The sequence below is a fragment of the Callorhinchus milii genome, unplaced genomic scaffold, assembly GCF_018977255.1.
Source record: "Callorhinchus milii isolate IMCB2004 unplaced genomic scaffold, IMCB_Cmil_1.0 Scaffold18, whole genome shotgun sequence".
Lineage (NCBI taxonomy): Eukaryota > Metazoa > Chordata > Chondrichthyes > Chimaeriformes > Callorhinchidae > Callorhinchus > Callorhinchus milii.
Window position 1 is genome coordinate 9,810,849 of NW_024704759.1, and position 26,760 is coordinate 9,837,608.

General features: G+C 43.1%; 1 protein-coding gene across 2 annotated transcripts in view; it reads left to right on the plus strand.

Moving 5' to 3' along the window:
- The window catches only part of LOC103191032 (probable phospholipid-transporting ATPase IIA), a 48,298-nt gene that overhangs the window by 2,820 nt on the left and 18,718 nt on the right, over positions 1 to 26,760 (plus strand). For both annotated transcript variants that reach the window (XM_007911969.2, XM_042341862.1), the window contains exons 2-12: positions 2,347 to 2,455; positions 6,669 to 6,727; positions 7,516 to 7,567; positions 8,199 to 8,293; positions 9,163 to 9,243; positions 9,506 to 9,581; positions 11,930 to 12,006; positions 13,582 to 13,742; positions 15,063 to 15,205; positions 16,289 to 16,401; positions 18,271 to 18,486. In XM_007911969.2, the coding sequence (XP_007910160.2) occupies positions 2,347 to 2,455; positions 6,669 to 6,727; positions 7,516 to 7,567; positions 8,199 to 8,293; positions 9,163 to 9,243; positions 9,506 to 9,581; positions 11,930 to 12,006; positions 13,582 to 13,742; positions 15,063 to 15,205; positions 16,289 to 16,401; positions 18,271 to 18,486 (1,182 nt within the window). The remainder of the gene's footprint in view (positions 1 to 2,346; positions 2,456 to 6,668; positions 6,728 to 7,515; positions 7,568 to 8,198; positions 8,294 to 9,162; positions 9,244 to 9,505; positions 9,582 to 11,929; positions 12,007 to 13,581; positions 13,743 to 15,062; positions 15,206 to 16,288; positions 16,402 to 18,270; positions 18,487 to 26,760) is intronic.

The following is a 26,760-nucleotide window of genomic DNA, read 5'->3' on the forward strand; positions in this document are numbered from 1 at the left end:
AATGACCAATTTATTATTGTTTTTGGTTTTGGAGGGATTATTATTAGGCTCTGTGTGGAGTAAGGAAACTTGCCCAAGGTTTCGCCCTCTGCCTGGAATTGAATTCAGGTCTCTCGCTTGCAAAGCGAGTGCTCTAACCACTGAGCTACAGGACTCCACGATAAATAAATAATATGATAAATTCATAAATGTATTTTTATTACTGTTTAACTGTTTTATGGAATTATAATTGAACGCCATTAAAGGTGCATGTGATCAGGATGTGGGGACAATGAAATGATGTAATGTCAATTACCTGGTACAATGGAGAGGAAGTAGTCTTTCTCCCTGCCCTCCCTCACTCCAGTGGATAATTGACAGAGGCAAAAGATTTACTGAACCCACGTGCTGTTGACTCCAGGGGAATGCAACACTGAGAAACAACTGAGTCAGGTCGGTGAGGAGGAATTGGAATCATTTTGTAACCGTCACTCTTTGCACTGAGGATTGTAAAATGCAACATTGATTTGTAATGCAATTTGTTCAACAAGCAACATATTGATACCCTTTAAATAACGTTTCTAATTACTTGTGGATAAACGTCAATATTTGTTTCGGACACTTTGGTTCCAGAAGCGTTACTGTGTTTCTTTTAAAATAAAGATGTATTCTTTATAGTTTTAGTGAGTCTTGCGGGGAAGTGCATTTGTTTGAGTTAGTTTGGTGTGAAATGCATGAGACTGCAGTTAATGAAAAGCACTAATGCATAGCACAGAGAGCAGGAAACATCGCACAGGAAGCATAGCTGGGAAGGCAAGCTGATTATCTGTCATCACAATAATCGCAAACAATTGGAGTTTCAATGTAACTTCCAGTCACTTATTAATTGCTGTCCTACAAATCCCTTCATGCCCTGGCGTCTCCCTATCTTTCTGACCCGCTTTCTCCCCATTCCACTACCTGCTGCTTCTGCTCGGCTGGCTCTGGCCTCCTGCTTGCTCTCGTTACCTCCTCTGCACCGTCGATGGCCGTGTTTTCAGCCACTAAGCCCCGAAGCTTTGGAACTCCCTCCCCCAATCCCTCCGCCTTGCCCCCTTCTCTTTTAAAGCATGACTGAAGACCTTTCTCTTCATCCATGCTGACAGTCACCACCTCCCTCCCCCCAGCTCAGCGTCAGGCTCTGCCACTGCTAAGCGCTCCGAGAAGTTGTCCCATGTGAAGGACTCTATTAAATGCAAGTTGCTCTAAAAACTATTCCAGCTAAATGCCTCATTAGGCTGTGCGAGCAGTGCTTCTATCTTACTGACAAGTAATGGGTCGTATTAGTATTGACTTAGGATCACTCGGAATAATCCAGGAAGGGTGCAAAACATTTAAGAAACACCACTGCATCTCCAGGCAAAGTTCAAGAAGACCATTTGATGCTGATTAAAGGAGAAAATTCCCAATATCAAGATGTCGCAAGAAGGTTACATTTTTTACCCTTTAATTTAAGATGGGTGGGTTCCTCTTGGCTTCTGAAAGATGAATATGTCATTGAGGTCTTCATCCAGCTTGAGTGGCTGTAAAAGGAATGAATGGGAGCTCCCCTGATGGCCAAACAGATAAAGACACCACCTGTTGTCACAACAAGTAACGTAGACGAGGAGGTTGCAGGTTGTAATCTGCGTGGACATGTCTGGTCTGGGTTGGGGGGTGTGGGGGGTTACAATTCACCTGAGCAAGCAAAGAAGGGGAGATAATAAGCCTGGGTTTCTGCTCTTGATAGCTACCCAGTAAGCCCTGGGCATGTTCACAGATCGGGACAGGACAAGACTGGCTCAGCTGTGACATCCCCTATGATTGAACACACGGTTGGCTTTCACTGTCTCGACTCAATATACGTGAAAAATGATAAGTTGGCACTAGATATGGGAGGGCAGGCAGCTCCTGTTGATCTGCACCCCAGGAAGAGTACCTGCCTTCAGGAGGGGAGAAAAGGGGGGAAAAAAGAATAAGCATTGAAAGCTTAGGTCAGGTGCAGTCAGGTTACTAAAGCTACACAAACAGACATGGACACACACGCTCTCCGCAGTCTGCAGCGAATATGGTCAGGATGTACTAAGAGAATTATGGTCAACTCAACGTGCGCCCCCCCCCCCCCCCGCACCTCCCCCCTCCCAAAGAATATTTTCATCTAACATGTATAACTTCTCCCCGTGTTCGGACACTGCAGGTATGAAGTAATAATAATAATCCTTGCATTTGAGATAGTGCCTTATCATGTCTTCGAGACGTCTCAAGGCACTTCACAGCAAAGCGTAGTGACTGTGTATTTTAGTTTTATTGATGTGTGAAAAGCATTGATTTTCTTTTTTTGACTTGCAGGGATTTGTCTTGGGGGTCACAGTCATCCGAGAGGCTGTGGAGGAGATCAGATGTTATGTTCGAGACAAAGAAGTAAACTCGCAGATCTACAGCAAGCTCACAGCTAGAGGTCAGTACCTAGGGCCTCGCTCCTGCTTCTTATATCCTGTTGCCAGCTGCTAAAACAGTAGGGTTTAACTAAATTGAACAACATTTAAAATCAAAGGCTGTGCACCATGGAGAGCATATGTGTAGCTTGTGCAATGTTACACAGGCTCTGATCCGAGGCCCATTTGGAACACTCCTGGAGATTTATGATGCGTCTTGCCATTTGCATAGCTAAAGTGTCACCGAAAGAGGAAGACTGTGGCTAAAGGCCGGAGTTTAGTTTAGGTTTATTGCTTCATGTCTCCTTAACGGAAGCGAGTTAAGTGAATGTAGAATCTTCCCATCCCCCCCCACCCCACTCCCAATTAAGCGCAGGTCAGGTTGAGATTCTGGTACATCGGTCACAAACCTATAAAAATAATTCTCAGAATTGGGATCAATATGGAGTAAAGGAGGAATATGTGTATTAATAGCAAATGCAAAATTGTACACGCCAAATGAATTTGAAGCGTATGTTACTTGGTTGGAGCGTTATAAAAATTGGATGATTCATGTGTTCGTCTTTGCAGAGATCCTCTTTGGTCAGAGAATTTTTTTATTTCCCCTCCCCCCTATTTCTGATTGTAAAAGGCCCCCAATCTTGCATTGCTTTGGTAAACCTCACTCACTGAAGCCCCCCCATTCGCTTCCTGTAACGAACAGAATGGATTGAGGACACCTGCAGAGATATTTAGGGATCCGAACAAATGGCCAAACGGGTTGAAAGATTATACAGTGCTGACGGGGCTCAGAACTGACCTCTCTTTTTATAAGCTGAATGACTGCTGTGTTTAACCCTGACTGATGGCCATAATAGTGGCATGAAATCTCAATGTAGTGGAACTAATCCAATCTGAAATGCAGTGCAAGGTTGCGTTAGAGGACTGAGCGCAATCTGCTTTTACTAATTTGCATTCATCCCTTTGAGGTCTTCGGTGCATTTCTACCCTGAAAGTTTTTGAACCCAAGGCCCATGTGATTGGGCCCTTTGTCACTAAACCTTTGCTAATAAAATGCATGGTGCTGATGCTGTCAATGGTGAAGCAGCCTAGTGTTACAAAGAAGGAGATTTAAGCATGTATTAACACACACACACACACAAACTGTGCTGCTAGTTGGAATAATAATGTCTCCTGGAGTTCCCGGCAGTGAGACTTTGCACTCCGATTTCACCAAGATGTTTCTAACTACCTGATTTTTACTCGGTATCAGGTTTTAGTAGGAAAGTCGGCACATTTCCAGAGAATCTGTTCTGTCCCTGAGATTGACTTCAGTGTCCAGGCCAGGATTGGTAAAACATTCAAGTTTTGGTCAGTCCTGTGGTTGGTATTTTAAATCTTGTGGAGTGTGAGTTGAAAATTGTTGAGGCTGCGTACTTTGAATGGTTCCATGTATTCACATAGAAGGGATTTCACATAGATGTGGAGTCCTGTAGCTCAGTGGTTAGAGCACTAGCCTCACAAGCGAGAGACCTGGGTTCGATTCCTGGCAGGCCAAAATGTTGAGCAAGTTTCCTTACTCCACACGCCTCAGTGTACCTAGCAGTGACTAGGAACCCAGTTGTTAGTCGATTGGCGAATCGCTTTTCCGGGGATAATCACCCAAAAAATCAAATTTAGAAAAAAATATTTGGTCACTCAATTCATGACTGTTTGTGGGACGCTGCTGTGCGCAATTGGCTGCCCTGTTTCACCCACAAATATACAGTCAATTCACTTTACAGTATACTGTGTGAAGCGCTTCAAGATGTCTCGAAAGACGTGAAAAGCGCTTTATGAAACAACTTGGATTTATATAGCGGTCGAAAAGAAAGTTCTTCAGCAGAGACCTGAAAATGGGAAGGGAGGGAGCGAGACGAAGGCAGTGAGGAAGGCAGTTCCAGAGCCTGAGGGCACAGTGGCTGAAGGCACGGCCGCCGAGGGTGGAGCGGAGGACTCGGGGACAAGGAGGAGACCAGACCCGGAGGAACGAAGGCAACGGGTACTGTGCGGAGGAGAGAGGAGGTCAGAGAGGTTGGGGGGTGCAGAGGAGTGCAAGGACTTGAATACAGGGGTGCAAGGATTATTATTATTATTTACTCAGTCTATTGAAAGATCAGTTTCATTGGCCAGTTTGCCCCGTACTTCTTCCGGCCCCCCCCCACCCCCCCCTCCCCCCCAAAAGGAGCTGACTCGTTCTGGAGAATTGAGTCTGTGGTACCTCAGCAAAGTTAGCGTACTCTGCTAACCGGCTGAGGGAGACATCACTCAGAAATTGGCCGAATATTAGCGTGGGAGGGCAGCTAGTCGGTGCTGGAAGCCAGATATAAAGCGCTTCTCGTATAATAGACTTACAATCGCTGAGCGAAGAGTTCTAAGAGAGCTGCCCTGTAGATAACCTTACACTAGACTGTGGTTTTACTAATTGAGCCATTCGGTAGTGATTCTGTGGGGTGGGGGCGGAGGGACAAGGCTAGCACAAAGTGTTAAGGTTCAAAGTATAAATTTGTTGCGTGGGTAGGAGTGGTTAGAGAGAGAAGGTGTATTCTCTGGACGTGTGAATTTCTTCGTCCATGCATTTGGATGCTGTATTTGGCATAATGAGTCCTTGTTAAAACACCAACCATAAAAAAAGCACAATTGTTGGGAAATTGCTGCAACTTGTTGGATTGTCAAGGAAATGGACTGGTTACCGTTGATCTGAAGCAGTGACGTGAACTGCATCCTGCAAGAGATGTAAATGATGTGTTTGAAGTAATAAAATCAATATGATCCTTGTGGTTTCTGCTAATTTCCTCCTTGAACTGGCTGCACGCCTGGCAATAAATGTAATCCATTGCACATTACTGTTGCAGCTGGTCTCTCAGGTTCCACTCCATGGCATCTTGCACAATGTTCCTTCCAATCAAAATGCACCGTAAAGCTGCTTGTCAAAAATATCAGATGTTCCTCTCTGTGGGATTAAAGTGATCGTGCGTGTGCTCCTTTCATTTAGCTTGTCCATCCACCCGGAGGGCAACAGAGCCAATAAAAGCTCCCGCATTGAGGGAGACTTTAGTCTTCAGTTCCAGTCCTCTCGCGATGCATCCTATTGCTACAGCATGTGGCACCTCTTTAATATGAAGAATGCTTTTAGCTGACGATTAGCACCCCCTTAGCGTCTAATGCTAAGATTATTTAAAGGACCAATTCCCGTTCAAATTCACGTATCTGCAAAGACCGTCGTATCCAAATACTGTATATGCAGATTCCGGTTAATTCCCAATTGCGTTCCTTGCACGGCCTGTATTGGGGCAGCTGTTCTTTGCAATAAAGATCTGGTTGTAATTAACTGATTGATTTGCCCATTTCCAGGATATTGTGCAGAACAGATTCCATGGAAGTGTGTTTTCAGGCCAGCACCTTTCTCAATTTGATGTCTTCCCTGTGTTTAAATTTCTACATCATGGTTCCATGTCCACTCTCCTGGATCAGTTTGCTGTATCTTGGCAACTGGATGTAGGTGTTTTGTAGTGAGAGCTCTCCTGGTAATTCAGTGGTTAAATGCTACCTGGAAGTTTGGCCCTATTGGATGAGACAAGGGGAGTAAAAGAAATTTAGCCTGTCACAATGGAAGATTTACTGGTGCAGTTCAATCGTTGCACCATAGCCGTCCTATTAAATTATTTACATCTAAATTATTTGGCTGCTTAACGTGGCTATCCAGTGATTTCTGCTGGCAAGCACATATGTGCGCAGATGCTGTTTAGAGACCTGAGGAGTATTAAGCTGTTAAACAGTCTGCCAACACTCACTGTATGGGGCTCATACAAAAATTGCCAGGTTCACTGAGAAAAGGGAGGAAGAAAGATTTAGTAGTTTTGCAGATGGTTCATGTAAATAATGTGCCGAGCAGTTGTAGTGTAGCTATTGAACTGTGCCAGGTAACCTTCCATTGATTCAGCTTTACTCTCTTGTGTTGATTCTTGTGCTCCTCTTGTGGTCATGTTGGATCCATCACTGAGCCATTCACAACATGAAGATGGTGAGAGTGTGAGTGGTACAATCAGTCTCATGGCTTTTTTTTACTAGTAAGGGGCTGTATTGGTTGCTGTCCAGGAACCCTTGTGTGTGGGTGTCAGGTGAGACATGGTTACAGCTCAGGCAACTCCAGGATAAATTGGGTTTTAGATTTGCATCTTACGTATAGTGGTAATGCTTCTTATTTTGTGACTGCAGGTACTGCGATTGTGAAGAGCTCAAACATTCAAGTGGGGGATCTCATTATAGTCGATAAGGTTTGTATCTTATGTCTGTATTTAAACCTTTTTATAAGAGCTACCTGTGAGAAAATTGCGTACCTAAAAATACATTTCAAGTGGAATCGAGATAAGCGTGCAACTAGTTAGTTGAAATAACTTGCTCGATTTAGAATCTCATAGAGTGCTTCTCAAGAATGAATCCAGTGTGATGATGTATTTACAAATTTAATTTCCTGCACAACTAGTTGGTTTAGTGATCATCAGTGAGCTGCAGGAAGCACAACAGATTGGAGCTGAACAGCATAGTGTAAACGTACGTTGTCCTGGAGCACAGCTGCCGAGAACCAACCTGAGGAAGTAGTTTCAATAGTAAATTGACTGCAGTGCCGTAGATCTATTTGGTCTTTGTTCTTGGACGTCCCAAGTGAGTTTAAGGCACCATTTGTTAATGTTATAAAAATGCCAGTGGTCTGACCAGCCGGCCCTGGAATAACAAAGATGCCTGACGTGCCTGTACCCAACATTTTTCAGTCCCTGGCCAATTTGATGAGTAATAGGAATTATTAATCCATCTTCTGCATTGCTCTACTGCTTTGTTTTCAGAGGGACAAACTAGTTATCAATGAAGCTTACTTTAAAAACAGAGGGATTAGGGGATATGGAGATGGGGCAGGTAATTAGAGTTAGGTCTGAAGATCAGCCATGATCTTATCGAATGGCGGGGCAGGCTCGAGGGGCCGAATGGCCTACTCCTGCTCCTAATTCTTATGTTCTTATGTTCTTTTGTGCAACTTGGCTTCGTGATTTTATTTTATTTTCCATAGAACCAGCGGGTTCCTGCTGACATGATCTTCCTCCGAACATCTGACAAAAGTGGTAAGCGACACACCTAGTGGTTCACATAAACTGATGGAGCTTCCCTCCTAAATGCCTCCCACCATAAACAGTCCAAGCCAACAGAAATGCTTTATTTTAATGCCAATTGTCTCATCCATCGTATTTCTGATACCAACTGGGCTGGGGCAGAGCAGCTAAACCCTAGCAGTAACCATTGGGTGATGTTTAAGATGATCCATTTCTGGGTTGAATATCTCTGTGTTCAGACATTTGATGACATTTTGTGTATTTGAATATTGCTGAATATTAGAGTGGAGATGGTAACGATTCCAAATTAAAGGCAACAAACAAAATCTCCATATTTTGGATGTGGCCACATAAGCATGCGATTACCAGTGAAATACGTTTTTCCCAGAGAAGGATAATTTTATAAAACTAGCAGTAAGAAGAGAATTAAAACGAATTCCAACATGGTGAGATGGTTTGTCAGGAGGTCATCAGGAGATGTGCAAGCAGAGCTCCACAACTGGATTATTATAATCATCCTGGCATTTGATATAGCATTTGAAATGCACTTGCTGCGTTTCTTCTGAATTCCAAGCCACGGCATTAACACAGCTGTGAACTTTGCCTTCACCTCTTATCTCTATGAACGCCTCCTGTTTTGCAGGTTCCTGTTTTATCCGCACAGATCAGTTAGATGGAGAGACTGACTGGAAGATGCGACTGCCTGTGGGCTGTACACAGAGATTGCCCATCATGGGAGTAAGTACCACACGAGGCAATAAGCCTCATAAATTCTGATACACAAAATGCGCTGACATATTTTGACTTTTATTATTATTATTACTGCAGTAAACTTCACATAAATCATATCAGTTGGAACCATCCATTTAATATGACTTATGCAAAGTATGAGTTATGTCAAACTTGCATAGAATATAAACTCTTGCATGAGACATAGGTGATTATATCATTTATACAGATCAGACTTGTGTGAGATTTACTGTATAAAGAATAATAATACTATAATAATAATTCTTGCGTTTGATACAGCTCCTTATCATGTTGAGGCATCTCAACGTCCTTCACAGAATTTTACTGTGAAGTGTATTGACGATAATTCAGTGTTCCCCCAGCACTGCACTGGAGTGTCAGCCCAGTCTGTTAGTTCAAAATCCCGACTTGCGGATTGAACCCACGACCTTCTGACTCGAGAGTTTTACCATTACTGGTGCCAGAAGCTGTTAGCAAGGGTTGGCGTTGGAGGAATAAAGAACACCCAAAGTTGTGTGTTCCTTCTGTAAAATTGTATTTGAGAATTGTGGGTAATTCTGCAATAATAATAAAATAAATTGTTCCTGTGAAATGTTCTTGGCTGTCAATTAGGCTGACAACTTTCAAATGACCACAAGCCCCTGTACAGTTTACAATTGAACATTTATACAGCACAGGTGCAAAGCTCTCTCTGCCTGAAAACCAACTCCAGGTGTGGTCAGGAGAATGGTTCGATTTTACATTGCACATTTGGTGGTCAATTGATAGTATGCTTCAGGCTATGGCTTGCAAACCAGATGTTCTGCAGAGCTCAGTGTTGGCAGCTTTTCTTATTCGCTTCTCATTTTGATCTCCAGGACCTTCTACAAATCCGATCTTACATTTACGCAGAAGAACCGAGTCTGGATATCCATGGGTTTGTGGGAACCTTCACTCGGGTGAGTTGGGTTTGGATACACTCTTATGTAATGTGGTTAATGTGTTCCCTTTAGAATTCTGTAATGGTTCAGACATTGTACTTAATCAGTACGTCTTAAAGGGATTGATTGTGAGCTACCGTTTTCTTTTTTTACTCAAAATAAAGAGCAGGGAATGGGAATGGGAATGGGCGGCCTGGGATGTGGGCTACGGCAAGTGGTCAGGAACGAGTGATTCCATTCTGCTTGGAAGAATAATTATTTTTCTGTGTTTTTCCGTCAGGAGGACAGTGACCCACCTGTTAATGAGAGCTTAAGCATTGAAAACACTCTCTGGGCCAGCACGGTTGTTGCTTCTGGTAAGACGAGGCTGTCTTTTCTCACTCAACAACTAACAAAAAAAAACTGATTCGCAAAATGGAGTCCTGTCGCTCAGTGGTTAGAGCACTCGCTTCGCAAGTGAGAGACAGGTTCAATTCCCGGCAGGGTGAAATGTTGGGCAAGTTTCCTTACTCCATACGCCTCCACACTAGCAGTAAGTGGGAACCCAGTTGTTAGTCGATTGGCGGATCGCTTTTCTGGGGGTAATAATTCCTTCAAAAAAATACTAATAATTTGGTCACTTCAATCCACGACTGTTTTGTGGGACGCTGCTGTGCGCAATTGGCTGCCGTGTTTCACCCACAAATATGCAGTCAATTCATTTTGCAGTATATTCTGTGAAGAGCTTTGAGACGTCTCGAAGATGTGATAAGGCGTTATATCAAATGCAAGGATTATTATTATTAGACCCAGTGAATATCAGCGGGCTCTTTCGTCCATTGGTTGGAGTATTCACCTCGCAAGCGAGAGGACCTGGGTTTAGATCTCATTGTTCACTTCAATCTCCTCGTCAATAAACACTTTTTTGAACAGTTTTGCACTCCTGAATGCCTGAAACCCTAGTAATTCAAAGTACTTCAGCAAATATGGGTTTCAGAGTTCCTTGGCGAATTGTCAACTGTCAAAAGGGTTTTCTGAAAAAAAAACTCAAATCGAGCACTAATGGGAACCCCCCAAGGACAACTCCCCTGCCTCCAACTTCCTTTATTCACTTGTCATATTCCAGAACCTCGAGCTATTTACGCATCACTAAACCTCAGTGCACTTTTACACATAATCTTCTCTGATTTGTTATCCTTCCCCAGTTTACATGTGGTGCCAGGATCATGATCCCCTAAATCTAAATAGTTATACTGCAGCACGTATTTTACCATGTTTCCTCTGGCTCTTCTCCCAGTTGTTTATAGATGCCTCTCTCGCTGCTCACTGTGAGTTACAATGCGGCTCAATGAGGAATGAGGCTTCATAATTTTTGGGGGAAAAATCGTATAAACGGAATTAGTTGAGTTATAAATATTTAAGTGAATAAATTGATGGCTTATTGGCCGATTGTTATTTTTATGATCTAAGTCATCGCGGTATACCCTTTTAGTTTGATATGCTTGTTTGCTGAAAGTTAATCGGGTCAAATACAAACTGTGATCTTTCTCTGTATCGGGCAACACTGATACCACTCACTGCTGGGCAAATGCTGTGTTTCGTGGTGGGATTTTGTGGAAATAACAAAAGAAGTTACACAAATTACAGTCCTGTAGCTCAGTGGTTAGAGCACTCGCCTCACAAGTGAGAGATCTGGGTTTGATTCCCGGCAGAGCGAAACCTTGGGCAAGTTTCCTTACTCCACACACACGCCAGATAATAATCTTTCAAGAGAGAAAAAAATAATAAATTGATTACTTCAATCCACGACTGTTTGTGGGACACTGCTGTGTGCAATTGGCTGCCGTGTTTCGCCCACAAGTATACAGTCAATTCATTTCATAGTATATTCTGTGAAGCGCTTTGAGACGTCTAGAAGACGTGAAAAGCGCTATATCAAATGCAAGGATTATTATTATTTATTATTATTACTGCATTCACATGTGAAACCTTCTCCTGTCTGTTGCAAAGTGTTCTCATGTATACACTAATAAGGTCGGTAGCCATTCCTGAAAGCTCTGTCTTAAGTGCTGTGTGTGTGTGTGTGTGTGGCTGGAAAGTGATCAGGAATGGGGACTCTACCTCAAGGCAAAAGGAAAGCTTGTAACATTCTGACTAATTCAGCACAGATTGAACCTGTACCTTCCAGGTCTTTTTCCAGCTCAATTTCAAATACAAGATGCAGGTTTTTACCCACTAAGCCATTTGGGGCTACAGCATTGTAAACATTTGGGATAATCAAGGGCGCCGTTAGGGGCCCTGAGCGAATCCGGTGATAAGTTCAAGGATTTTAGATTTTCCTGATGTACTGAAATAACATCTGTGTTTCAAGACCTTTATTATCGTTTGATGTCATTTACTCTTGTGGTTATTATTTTGTCAATTATTTTTATATTACCTATTGCAAACATGCCTTTCACACTTGTAAGTATGTGGATTTGACACCAGATTAAGTCGGTAGTATTTAGTCTCATCGTATAATTGAAATGTAGGGCCCCCTCAAACCGAACCCTTGGAAGTTAAATGCTGCCCCTGGTGATAATGAGATTTACTTTGTTTAATTCTACGTATGTTGAATTTTTTTCACTTGATGTTTGTAAGCCCAAATCAAATGCTCAATTTTTTTTTCTGTCACTGACCCTAACATTTTGTGTGTTTTCTCTCTCTCTCTCTCTCTCTCTCCAAGGTACCGCTGTGGGAGTTGTCATTTACACAGGAAAAGAGATGAGGAGTGTGATGAATACCTCCAACCCAAAGAATAAGGTACGATACTCATCCCATCTGATAACACGATCGACCAGGAATGAGCATTTAACCCCCAATTCTCACTCCTTTGAACAGTTAGTTAATTTTGCTCGTGTTTTTGAACTTCAATCCCTGTTGTACAATTTCAAAAGGAATGAGTTCCAGTACCTTTGTTCATTATTATTCCATAATAATAGCTTCATTATTCCAGTGCTGGTGAAATTCAATGTTGCTATAATGGGCTGTAAAGCTTCATTACCATGCTATCGTAGATCCATTTTCAATTATGTAATTATACTTTCGCAACGGCTAATCTAAGCAATTGCTCTATTGAAATAAAACTACAGGGGGATCCTGTTTTGTCCCTCAATGTATTGCTGCCTCTACTGTGGACCCACACTACCGACAGAAACATGGTGCCCCGGCTTCCGGTGCTGATTCACTGTCTTCCCACACTTTTTTTAAAATAAAGCCAACTTCAGGTTGTCAGGTTACTGCTGACATCATTTCCTGCACATTTTTTGAGGGAAGCGCTGTCAGTGGTACTTTCTGCGCGTAGCATACGTGAACAAGTGGACAGGAAATGACTCTAGTGGCACATCCTGCGTATAATGCCTCAGCTTCCTGCGCACCTCACTAACAACGCGGTCTGTGGGATATTGGTTGTATAGTGATGTTTCCCTGTATTGAGGTCGATGTTATTTCACAGAGCATGAGTTAACAACCCATTGTGCTCAGCTGGTGAGATTTGTGACCAAGCTAATGGTTCAAGGTTCAAATCTTGGATCAGTTACTGCATTGTGTACTGAATGCTGCAAATATGTCAATCACTTAACTTTATGAAAGAGGAATTATTAAAGAGGAATTTAAGATCCGCCACAAAAGCAGCGTGCCAGTATTGTCTCCATGTTGGGCTATTGGAAAAAGGGCTTAAAAATTCTAGGTTTAGGACTGCGAAGTTAACCGAGTGTATTTCACATATTTCAGAGTCTTCCCATAATGTACGCGATGAGAAAATAATAGCTCACTTCTGATTTAGAGTTTAAATAGGTACAATTTCTTGCCGAGCAAGCCAAAAATTCCTGAGGTAAACCATCCATGGAGCAGCGATGCTATTTTTGATGTATTGAAACAGTGAAGCCTCCTGTAGAAATCACTTTAGAAAGATTCTATTGACGAAGGGTTTGAATCAGGCATTCAGTGAAGTGCATGACTGACTCCATTGACTTTCCGTCTTGAATACAACTTGACATTGCTATTGGTAACAGCAGGTGTTGCTTGTAAGGAACAGTACAGCTCCCCCATCGCCCGATGGGTAAATTGATCCCCTGGAGTCTGAGACGCACAGCCCAGGAATGTCTTGGGCTCACTGGTGACCTGTGCTCAATTACTTTACCTTGGGAGTCCTTGTGTAGTCTTATTAAGTATCCCCAACAGCTGTAAGAAGCTTATGTACACATTAAACCCCCAAACCGTTAATCTAAGTTATATTTCCATCGTTTTCATGAATAAGACGTGTCTGACTTTTAAGTCCATGGACGTAAAATGCAGAGAGAGATTTTATTTTGTTTGTTTGTTTGCCCCTCTCTCTAGATGGGGCTGTTTGACCTGGAGGTGAACTGTTTGATGAAGATCCTGTTTGTGGCTCTGGTGGTGCTGTCCCTTGTAATGGTTGCCCTGCAGCATTTCCGGGGTCGTTGGTATCTCCATTTGTGTCGCTTCATCCTTCTGCTTTCCCATATCGTCCCCATCAGGTAGGGAGGCTCCCAGAAATCAGTCAGTGTGCCGAGTGGAGGTGATTTTTATAACCTCCTCCCAAGTCTTTCTCTCTCCCCACTTCCGTTCCCCAGCTCCCCTCTTCCCCCCTCCCCTCTCCCTTCCTCAGCCCCCTCTGCCCGGCAGCTTTGCCAAACAAAAGGTTTGCCAAGATTAAAAAGGTCGGCAAGGCAACTCGCTCAGGGTTTGTGCCGATGCTGTTCTCGGAGCCAGTGTTGGGACGTGTACAACAGGGGCTCTGGTGGCTCAGACCTCAGTAAAATTGTACACGCATCAGGATTGCAGCACATTCATGATTCTGCTCCCATTTGCCAGATGCACTACGGACACACGAGCTAACTCCTCAGTTGTGGGCAGATTGTCCACCTGTGATGAGCATCACAGCTTCGGTCCTGCTGCCTTCACCCACTGTCTGCACAAGTGCACTCGTAAAGAGTGGAAACCAAGGCTGTTTTTTTTTCACATACCCTCTTCCCAACCCAGTGCACTGTAGTGTTTCAGTGTTCCAGCTGAGATCACCTCAATTCTTCTCAGGCTGGCTTTCGAAACTGCTTCGAACGTTCTGGTCTGCACAAGCAAGACCTTCAACGCCTTTATCATCGAGAGGAAATTCTTCCGCGTATTTTAAAATGTTACAAGCTTTAAAGGAGCGTTTCAGAAATATGTTTGCATTTACCGATCATGAATTGCCAGCGATCAGTTCAGGGGTTCAGTTTTGTCACCAGCCATTTGACTTTGGCAGGGCAGAGCAGGGCAGCTGCACTCATTTTGCAGTTTAATATTTAGAGAAATCTCCATTAAGTCTAAATACATCTATCAAAACATTTGGGCACATCTGCAATAACATCTGTAGAACTCTTGACTCATTTGGGTTTCTCTCCACGTCGCTCTCACATGCCCAGCCAGGCTGTCCAAATATTTAGATGCAAAATACGTTCTGTTAGGACACAAAGACGTGATGAGTGGACTTCCATTGAGCTCCAAAAATTGTTTGCTCGCAGATGAGTTAGGGGGTTTGTATTTATCAGGACAAATAAATCCTGCTAATTTATTGTCGTTGGAGCGATCTCAAAGGTTTTTGAGATGAAAATAATAAGAATCTCACTCCTCCACTGTGCTACAACAATCCTTCCCTTGATTATCTTTGGAGAGAAACATGGTGCAGATGTTATTTCGAGTGACCAGACTGTGTTCAGCTCATTCCGTTGTTTACATGACCAAGTTGAAGTCCATGTTTTTCTTTTTTTTCAATTTTTTTTAATCCATATTTTTCTCTATTTCTTCCCGACCCCCTGCAGTATTCGTGTCAACCTGGACATGGGAAAGATGGTGTACAGTTGGATGATTCGGAGAGACTCTAAGATTCCTGGCACAGTGGTCCGTGCCAGCACCATCCCAGAGCAGCTTGGGAGAATTTCCTATGTTCTAACAGACAAGACGGGTAATGTTGGCTCGGGATTCGGAGATGGCACCCGTAAAACATTTGATTTTTTTTTCTTTCAGGAAACGAATCCATTCTCCAAGGACTCGTTCATTCTAGAGTTCTATACGCTTATTTCCCCACCCAAAAAAAAATAATATAGTCACTCAATCGATGACTGTTTGTGGGACATTGCTGTGCGCAATTGGCTGCCGCGTTCGCCCACAAATATACAGTCAATTCGCATCAAATGCGAGGATTATTATATTATATTATATTGTGTGGGTACTATGTTTGGGAAATAATTTGTAGGGGAGGGAATGGATCATTCTTCCTGTTACCCTGAAGCATTATTCTGTGCCCCCGAAAAACCAAAAGGATACGTTTGTGCAATGGTGTGTAAATCCCGATCTGCGATGCCAGCCCTTTATTGTTCAGATAAACAATACTGAACAGTTGTGTGAAAGAACCCGCATTACTGATTTCCCAAGGAAAGAGCAGTATGAATGGTGCTGACTGATATGATTCCACACAGCCTTATCTTGAATGCATTTGGCATGCAGATGAATATCTGGAGAGACTAGGCTCCAGAGGTTTCTATTCACAAACCTTTTCATCACCAAAACTGTGTTCTAATAACCGATGCTTTTTAAACTTTTTAAAAAAAAACTCAAACTGTGCAGAGGGTCATTTCACCAGAGCTCTCCCAATTGAGGGGGAAACAGGCCAGCCATGAGCAAATCAAAAACAAACCCTTCCACTTGTAGCAAATACATCAGGGGTAAAATATTCTACTAAAGAGGTGCTTTTTTTATAAGAGGGGACAAGGAAAGGTTGCAGGATTGCTGAAGATTTAGAGGAATGGAACCAGTGTGAAAGCTCTGCTGTTTTGAAGTGGAGTTGCAACAGTAGATTCTCGATGGAAGTGCTAAAGTATAAACGGGGTATAAAATCCACTCGTTTCCATTTCACTCTACAACAATTTACAGCATTTCATCATGAAATGTCTTTTGCATTGGGAAGACACCTCCTAAGCGCTTCACCGGGTGATGGGTGGGGGAAAGTTGGCTGAAAGTCTAACTGTAGTTTCTTCCGTTCCTCCAGGAACTCTTACCCAGAATGAGATGGTGTTCAGGCGGCTTCACCTCGGCACCGTATCCTACGGGATGGACTCCATGGACGAGGTGCAAAGCCACATTTTTAGTGCGTACACACAGGTGAGAACTTGTTAATGAATGGTTTGTGGTTAAAATTGTCGCATTGCAAGGGGTCAACAAACCTCAAAACAGTCTTGGAAAGTACTGTGTAGGTTTGTGACTACATAGAGCATGAAGGTCCCAGAATCAGTTTTTGCTTATACTCGCTCGCGTGGCAGGGGTGGACGATAACTGGACAAGGAAGGAGAATCGTCTTAGACATCACTATCCAATGATCTCTGGTCAGGGGTCGACAAGCTCAGACGTCCCTGTGAGGATTCCTACAATACTCACCATCTGGGCGAGATCTCCTTGGCTCCGTTTCTGTAGCTGATTTCTAAATTGATCAAAACAATCATTAGATACGAGTTCTGGTTTGGTGGCTTTCATTTCCCATTACGGCTAATTGCTGTAAGAGGAAGCAGCTGTGTTTGTGGATCAGCTGTTTACCTTGTGTTTACTGTGAATCTTTACACACCCATTCCTCCCACCCACCTTGGATAGTGGTGGCTTGTGCAGGAGGTTCCTAGCCATGACTGACTTAACCCGACAGCAAATTTCTAATTTTACTGGCCTAAAGCTTTCCTCAGCTGTGAGCTCCACCACCATCTGTTGGGCAGATTGATGACGTCCTCAGAGAATAAAACATTTATGTATAATAAAAACCGAACAATCGATTCCACGGCTATTACTGCCAGGTTAACTATACTGCAGGGTACCAAGCCACAATGCTGTAAATTGAGAGCTGCTGAGCTAGTCAGACGGATTTGATCCTTGTTTACTCAGTGCCCTTGGTACAATCTCTCATAACTTTTGCCCAATTTGCTGTCTATATCGGTTCTGATGGCTGCACATTTGACAGGAAGCATAGTTTGCAGATCAAGCCTCAATACTCTTAAGCTGTGGCTTTAACAAACGAAAAGCATTTGTGGGGAAAAAAATCCTTTAGCTGATCGTTTCTCTAATGTCTGCATCATTTGTGTTGAAAGTTTACTTTTATATTATGTATAAGGAAAAGGTATTTCCAGCTCTTCTGATGGCTCATTTGTTTAAACCCGCTGCTCAGAGCGAAACTGCCAAACAGACCCTGGGAAGTTCCAGTTCCATGACTATAGAGTTCCCCGATATTCAACTGCATTCAACCTCTTTATTATGCAGAGAACTTTGACCAAACTATGGTCAACAAGCAAAAATGACTGCACCTCTATGAACTGAAGTGTGCATGTCGTTGTACCCCAGATCAGAGTAAAATGGGAACCAGAGCAAGTGGTTTTTAACTTTCTCTATTTACATGTGCGTTTTTCAGTGTATTACACCACTCTCGGAAACAGAATGGCACCTGTTTGCATTTTAGTTTTCTTAGGTGGTCTGTGCATCTGTTGAAACCGTAATGATTGCTGTTGTATCTGGGATCCAATTGAATTCCTATTTAGTGTCGTATGACCTGTTGATAGAAACAGTGTCAAATAAAACCAGAACCTTTGAGAGCAGTGATATAGCTCTGATACTGTTAGTGGATACAGACTTCAGCTCACAGACCAGGAGCTTGATGGTTTATGCTGAGTTTGCTGAGGCTTAATGAGACGTGGAGCTGGAGTTGGGGAGAGGGAAGCCAACCAGAGTATCTGTTTCTGGTCCCTCTAAAGCGCCCTCTACTGGGAGTGCTTGTGGGTGGCAGTCAAGTGGGGAGAGGTCAGGCTTGGCTGTAATTCCTTCTGCTCGATCAATCTCCTGCCAACACTGGCGGCCAAGGCTAACACATGACCAGTAGTTGCTTGGGAGCAGGGTAGCAGAGCCTGTGAAACTGCAGCCTCCTCAGGAGGAGAGAGGTGAGCCGCAATGGTACACTTTACGTTTACGTGACAAAACAAATTTTCTCTGGTCTTGCAGCCACCTGTGTCATCGCAGGATAAGGCCCCCTCGGCAGCTCCGAAGATCCGTAAAACGGTGAGCGTGCGTGTTCACGAGGCAGTGAAAGCCATCGCACTCTGCCACAATGTCACCCCCGTCTACGAGTCCCACGGACCTGAGTGCACCGACCAAGCTGAAGCTGAACAAAACTACGAAGATGCCTGTCGTATTTACCAAGCAGCTAGTCCTGATGAGGTATGTTCTCCTTCACCTAACTGTGTGTGTGTGTGTGTGCGAGAGAGAGATTTCCTTATGCAGTTTATCCCTCTCAAGTCTTGACACCAAGTTCTGTTTGTGCCCCCACCCTCTGGAGCTGCATCCCACAGTCCCTCTGCCTCGCCCCCTCACTTGCCTCCTTCAAGACCCGTTTCAAGACCGTTCTCTTCGACCGTGCCTTCGGTCACCATCCTACCCTTACCATCCCCGCCCTCCACCTCTCCTGATCCCAACCACCAGCTCGGGTGCAGATCCCTGACTGTCCAGCAGCTTGGGACGTCCTCCTGACGTGAAAGGCACTGTAGAAATGTAATTTGTTGTTGGTGGTGATCTTGTATCTAGGCCTTTTCCTTCATTGTTCGAAGTCATCTCTTTCGTTTATCGTGAAAAGCGCTATATCAAATGCAAGGATTATTATTATTATTATTATTATCAGTTTGCAGCTTCTCTAGAAGGAAATGTGCTCTAGAATTTTTGAGGATAATGACCCTGTTCTCGAGGTGGAAGCCGTGGACTTTATTTTGCTATGAATTGTCGCAACATCTATGAAATTGGACGAATTCTTTGACACAAAAGGGTTTGGGATAAAAGTGGGACTGAATGGATTACTTCGAGAGAGAGAGAGAGAGAGAGAGAGAGAGGGCAGGGATGGATCGAATGGCCTCTTTGTGTTCTTTATAGTTCTACGTTGCAGTAAGGGGGCACTGTTCTGAGCCGAGGCATCTGATTTTCCGATGTAACAGGAGGCTCAATCTCTCTGTATCTCGTTCAGTGTACCGCCTTACCAGAGAGTGTTTGATACCAACAGCAGGAGGAAAATAAAATCGTAATCTCTGCATTTGGTATAGTGCCTGTCATGCCGAGATGAGGTCTCGAATCACTTCACAAGAGATGGTTGTAAAGCGTGACGAGTGTATATTTTGTAGGTGAACTGAGTACAAACCCTGTGCACACAAGTCACGCTCTTTTGAGTGCAAAGCCTCCTCCCACAAGCCAATACAAAGGCTATAATTGATGCAGTTGCGTTCGGATAGTGCAGATGTTTTTTTTTCGCAAACACAGCAATCCCGAGCTGTGCACGACTTTGTCTGTCAGCCTTTGAAAGTACTTTGCTGACACCAGTTACTGTGAGTTCTGGTAGGCAGCTTAGTGCCACACCCCCTCTGGAGACTTATTGTTCAAACCTAAGTGTATTGATTTGCATTGATGAGATGGAGGAGAACAAAGTAATCCAGACATGTGCAGATTATTTGTTTTTTTTTAAATATCTCTAAAGCCAGATGTTAAATACTCACTCAGCCTCTGCTTGTTCCTGTGTCTCTTGCCACTAGCGTTCTGTTTAAGTGAATGCAATCGATCCACACTTCTATGAGGTGGTGTATAACCGATAGACTACGGTGAAATGCTGATTTTAATTACGGGGCTGAAATATAATTGATTACAGTTCCTGTTTTTAAACCAGGCGTTTTTTTTGTTCCAGCCGCCAACTTTTGAATGTTGGAAGCAATCTGCCTGTGTGGCCTCCCATGTCACCCACAGAAAACAGGCTTACACAGACAGAGCCCATATAATGGCTATTTACAGCCACGCCAGTAAACTTCAGCGCATTGCACAGACCTCTTAAACTATAAAAGATGGAGCAAAGTGGTAAATATTCATGGACTATGCGGTTTAAGAGTCTAGTGAACGACCTTGTTTTTGGTACACTGCACAGTGCGTTTCCAAAAGAAATGCGAAGCAAATTAGATGCACTGAAAAGAGGTTTGAGAAACTCTTTTGAACTGCAAATCTAAACAGCTGGTGGAGGTAACAGAATTGACATCATATTTTTTGTTCAAAGATAATTTCACTTGTTTTTTTAAAAAAAAGCTTTTGCTCCTGTTACTGTACGGCGGTGATTTCATGTCTCGAGTCCGTGAGGAGCAACATGCGAAAATGTCTGTAACGGAATTCCTTAATGGGGAAAGCAGAAGTGGGTCACTCTGATCCACTGCAACTCTGCTCCCACATTAGCTATCTAGAGTGGAGTTCCTGCTTGATGTGCTTCCGATTCCTGAAAGGAAACTCTACTTAATAAGGAGTCCTGACCCCACTTAATAAGGTGTGTCTGTGGGAATCCATTTGAAGCTCTATCATCTGGTGTTTTTACATTGGCTTGAATGCATTGTTGAGTCTTGGACGTTTCAGACACAAATACTTTTCGGTTGTGGGAAATGGGAGCATCTGTTGTCTGATTTTAATTCCTCCCCCACCCTCCATGTGCAGATAAGTTAGTGTCAGAACAGTGGAACATTTCCAGAACCTTTGGCAATGGCCAAATGGTTGAAATAGATGCAGCACATTCACAGGCAAAATCACCGTTCTATTTTTGACTTTTTTTTAATTCAAAGAATAAGAGTTACTGCTTGTGGCCGGTCATATACACGTGGATTACGTCCCTGTATGAAAATGGGGCACCACTGTGGTGGCTGGAGGCCAAATCGAGTGAGCCTTCGCTGCTTTGACTGGCAGACCCTCACTTTGACAAGAAGAGAAGCAATTATTCAATAAATAACACTGCTGTAAACAGCACCTTCACTGTAGGGGTGGACTGAAAATGTTATCTCGGTGTGCATTGCAACAAATGAAACGTATGCTTACTTGAGGAGCAGTCCCCGGTGGTCAAGCTGTGACATGTCTGGAGTCCTCTGTTGGCAGCTTCGTAGCTGAAACTTTATTAACAGTGGGGTTAAGATTGTAAGAAACAAATGAAAGGAGACGGAAGGACCAGAGAGGGAGGGGAAGCTGCAATCAGAGGGGGAACATCCCAACCTGCTGTTCCTAGCACAGATGCATTGTATTTGTGTGCTTGCACCAGATTTGATAGATAGAAGGATTTCTGTGATTTTCTATCGGGAGTTGTCAATAGCTCTGCAAACGCAACACTCCCATTCTATCTGTTTAGTCCATTTTGGTATCTAAAGGAGACCTGGCTTTCTACAAACTCCCTGTGCCATTATGTAGAGAGTCTTTTTACTGGAGGTGGGTTTAGCAACCCTTTGAGGCCCTTCCCCAACATTAGTCACCTTATGAAAAGACAGAAGTTTGTGTTTGTGAAGTGACTGACCAATTTACATATCAAAGATGGCAATAAAGTCCACCGTGACCTTTTATAGCAGTCATGTCCTTGAAAGGTTTTAACGGCTGAATCTTTGTGCAGAGGTCCAGCTGCCTTTTCATCTTCCCCTGAAGGACGCCGCAGGTTTAACCCCTTTAACCCACTGACTGTACTTTTAATTGTAGGGAAAACAATATTGGCGAGAATGCTTTCTTAATTCTGATTGGTAGTTCGTAGCGTTTGACGAATGCAGAACATCTGCTTCGTAGAGTTTTTCGTGGTCAGAGTTCCACTTTTAGTTTAGTTATACTGTAATGGTTGAAATGAGCACTGTACTCAAAGGGTTAATGCAGTGCAATTGGTCTTAATTCCTGTGATCAGCCTGACTTCAGTTATTGGGACTGGATTCTGATGTGTTTTGATGGTGATGTGCCTTTAACTCCTGAAACTCTTCAGAATTAACTACAAATTGACAGTCTCCGATCATCAACCTCTTATCTTGATCTTAAAGGTGGTGATTAAATCATTTGTGTACAGAAGTGCATTATTATATTATTAATATATGTATGGGGTTGGCAGTATTGAGCGTGGAAACCCAAATCTGAAGATAACAAAACGATTGGATACTTCAGAGTTGGACAGTATTCCATTTTGCACATTTCCTAATCGGCTGCCTCTCCTTTTTACAAGCGATTTGGATAAATCACCCCTTAGCCCATTTGATCTCACCTGTCCAGTTTCGCACAACTATCTGCTGATCTCTAAAATGGCCTTGAGCCATGACAAACTGTAGCATCAATGGCCCGTAAGAAAATACAGGGGCTTTTGTCGATTTGTTCACAAAGTTTAAATAGCTTGGTGTCAGAGGAGGCTGTAAGTTAGTTTAGGAAGACGAGAAGAGACATTAGTACATATCTTTTTTTTTAGGATGGACAACCGATGATGACATTGTTTAAAGAGATGACTGAACGAGCCTCTTTTGCATGTTAAATCAGCGGGCGGTATCAGAGGTCAGAAATACGATATCTCCTCAGGGTTCTGGCTAAACTACAGTGAAATCATAATAATGCCATTCCTGCTTGACACACGAGTCGCATTTAGAGAGAAAGCTTCAATACCCTGGTTTCAGTGATGGATGACGGGGCAGGAAGCAGTTGTGTAAGTCGACTGCGGAGTGCAGAGGTCAGGAACTGGACTGTAAAAGGTCATCTGAATGTTCAGTGCCTTTTCAAATCTTTGGCACCGCAGGGTCAAAGGTGAAAGGCTGGGTTTGATCTTTAATGATAATTTAATCCCAGAAGATGGCCATTTTCTGTGCGGGAAGCAAAACTGATAAACCTACATTCAAGATTATTGTATAGGCCATGATTTGCATGAGTCTCAGTAATGAGCACATTTGCAGCTCCTTCATTAAACCAGCTAAGTAGCCCCGTGTGTCTGTGTGTGTGTGTGTTTATATATATATATATATATTAAAGATGAGAGAGTTTTAAAACATATCCGTTTTCTGGTTGAAACTTTGCAGGCGAAACTTCTTCAAGGTATTCAGATTTTTCTTCCCTTTCTCCTTGATGTCTTATCCCATGCCATGCTCTTATTGCCAATCAATATTAATAATAATCCTCGCCTTTGAGACGTCTGAAACTCTTCACAAAGTATGCTGCAAAGTGAATTGACTGTATATTTTTGTGGGCGAATCAAGGGAGATGAGCAGGTGGCAACCTTACTAAATTTGTAATGACATTGAAATTAGCCAGTAGAAGTGTGCGAAAGAAGTCTTTTGAGATTACTGTTACGATTTTTACTTTCACTCACTTTCTAAGATATTGAGTATTTATCACACCAAACAGGAGGATAACTACAAGGCCAGGGGTTTGCGAGGTGATCGTTGTAGAACAATGACGTGATCTACAGTTTATAAGATGGAATTGTCCTTCATCTTGTAGGAGGCTTGCTCAACGGGAGTTAAAAGCGTCTGAAAAAATTTAACGCAACACAGAATGTGCGACCAGTGTGTGTGGAGATGATTTCATGTTTCCGAGAAGCGATTTGGCTTCCTGATTAAACGCTTACCTAATGTCTTTATCGGTAATACCTCGAGATGCTGCTGAAGAAAGCCCAGCTGACTGAGACTGGGTTTGTTTTCTTGGCCAGATTTTAAGAGCTGAAGACCTGAAAGCCTATTGCAATCCTTGTTTCAGTATTGCAGCAGTATCCACCGTGTTGTGTATAGAGCATGTTCTGAATGAGTGTGTGGACAGTGCACAGTTCTGATATGTGGCAATACTAGTCGTTTATAACTGGAGAGATGATTCAGGCTTTTCTTATTTAAAGAGATTGTATTTCTTCAACTGATGGCAGCTACTCATTCTACGATTCTACCACTCATCCATGATTTCCGATATTTACTAACTAGTGTGTTACTTCCCGGCAACCACCTGCAGATTTGATTTTGGTAATAATAATGTCCATTTATTGTACGGGGAGGCAGCCTACATTCACCAACTGAGTCAAGTATTTTCGCCGAATGTAACTCTCACGTCATTTGGTAACAGGAATGAAAAGCAAATTGACAGCGAAATAAATCGACCCCTCACAAAACTCGTTAAGTATATTTTGTGCAAATAAAAATGGACAGAGCCAAGCCATTTTGGTACGATAGCACATTATTTACACTCTTCTGTTAGATTATTTTGTTTTAATCATTCCCTTATCCATCCCCCTCTGAATAGTTACCAAACAAAAAAGCATTGGGGGTTACAGCAAGTGGCTGAAGGCTGTGGGGAGAAGAAGCTGCCCTACTCTCCTGACCTGAGTAGATGCAGGTGGCGGGCGGCTGCAGTGTTGGACATGTTTCAGCCACAGATGTTACTGATCTGCAGGGGAGATTGTCGAGGGAAGTCGGCCCATTTGCTCTACTAACCGAGTCGGGTTTCAGGGAAGCAGTGACTCTTGAATGAAGGCTCAGACTTCGCTACTGTCAAGTATTCCAGGACGCTACTCTGCGTGAATGGCGCTATATAAATTCAAGTTGTTGTTGATTTGAAAAAAGACTCTAAACACTCCAGCACAGTGGTTTTGGCTTGAATATGATCTAGAATCCACAGGACAAAACTATTCACAAATTACCATATTTCCCATCTTATTCAAAGAGCATTTTATGGTCCATTACTAATGACCATGCCTGATGTGTACAGTAGAGAGAGAGAGAGAGCTGTGCGATAGCTGGAGCTTGGATGAATCTGGGTGGTACAAATAGGGGAGGGGGGAGAGTGTACGTACCATCAGACTATGCTTGACCTTTGGTAATTCAATACTATCATTAGCTGGAGAATGGATCTGCAGCGTTTTATTGAGCACAAAAATTTTTTAAAAAAAGGAAATTAGTGAAGAAGAAAGGTTAATTGCACCCCAGTTCTAGCTTTTGAGAGGTTCGATCACTTTATTTTGAACGTGTAAAGATTCTTTGAATTCCAGTGTACCGCTTATTCCTTAATGGTTTCTTTGAAGGATGTGGTTTTCAATATGTGGTCTTTAATTAGTGTGTTCAAGAATTTAGTGTTTCATTCCCTCCCCCTCCCTCTCTTTTTCTCCCAGTGTTTCTCCCACTCAACTTTAACAAACTCTTAACTGTCTGCTGCAGAATGCAAACCATGTGCTAAACCTTTTCAGAACTTTAGACAGTTTGCGGATATCCATGTGAGGCTATTTCCATTGTTGAAACCTATAACGTTGACCATAATATTAAATATTCCTCGTTGGACTCGTGGTTTTTTTTGCACCTGTAAGTAAGCACCGTGGAGTTGGGCGAGTGATATCAGAGCGGACCAGCAACTTGTTGGAAAGACAAACGTACCATTCACCAGGCATGGCTGACTGCATGCGAGAGCTGCTATTTAAAGTCACACTTCCAGTAAGCAACCTAATCTGTCAGCGCAATCATTCAAGATGGCCTTTGTTGACTTGACATTGCATTGTAGTATCTTGGGGTAGGCAAATGTCAGGTTGTAGGGCGAGAGGTCAAAGATGTAAGCAAAGTGGGCTAATGTTATTTATTAACAAAAGTGGCCGTGACCTGTAACTGGACCCTGGTTGTTCATTTGAGTAAAGGAAGTTTTAAGAGTTTCAGTGACGGTCCTCACTCTGCCATCTGGAAACCTAAGGGGTGGTGCAAATGCAAATGGTTTTGAAGAGAGGGTGAGTGGGAGAGAACTTTGATGTGGTCATCAATTGCTGAAGATGCCGGATAGTATAGACTATTCCATATTAATGTCACGCTGTGACTGATGCTCACGTTGACTGCACATTCGGCTGACAATTTTTTACGAATATTTCTCTCTGCGCGGAGTAGCCTAAGTTGTCCAGGTCTCTGTTTGACCAGGTTCATTGGTGCTCTGCACTGGTGAAGTAGTGAGATTCAGAGAATCGATGTGAGTATCCTCTTCATGAAAGGAACGAGTCTATCTCAAACAAAAACAAAGATCGCTGGGAACCCTCAGCAGATCAAGCAGCATCTATGGAGAAAGGAAAGTGGGGTCAACGTTTCGGGTCCATGACCCTCTGTCAGTCTATCTCAATCTCTACCCATTCTGTCGTGAGCTGTGACAGAATGCACCCAACTTTGAGGTCAGGAAGCTGGATTGATCAGTTTCCCTGAGGCGTGAACTCCAGGTCTACACTCAGGATTCCTACCATGTGTTACAGAGCTACTGTACAATTGGGAAAACCTGGATATGGTACTATTTAGATGGCTGTGGTCAGATTTCAAAGACCATTCTTAGTAAATTAGCTTCAAAACCATTCTCCTTTGTTCATGATGTTTGACAGCATTCTATCAGTTACGAATGGAAAGCTCAAGTTGAGAAAGGAGTTTGGCGTTATTGAAATGGCTTAACGGAGGTATTTTGGTGTGTGATGAACATTGCAATGGAAATAAACATGAATGGATGCAACTGGACTGCGTATATGTTGCGGGCAGTTGGGACTTGCGAATAGCAGCCCATAACTCCCTGCTTATAGTACATGGATGGTCATGTTGTCAGCATCTAGAGAGTTGACACTGCCCAACAACAAGGAAGGAATTCGAGAATGTAAGCCTTCTCCTGCATCTATTGTCATTGTAGGATGTCTAGGACCTGACAGATTACCCAGCCTTC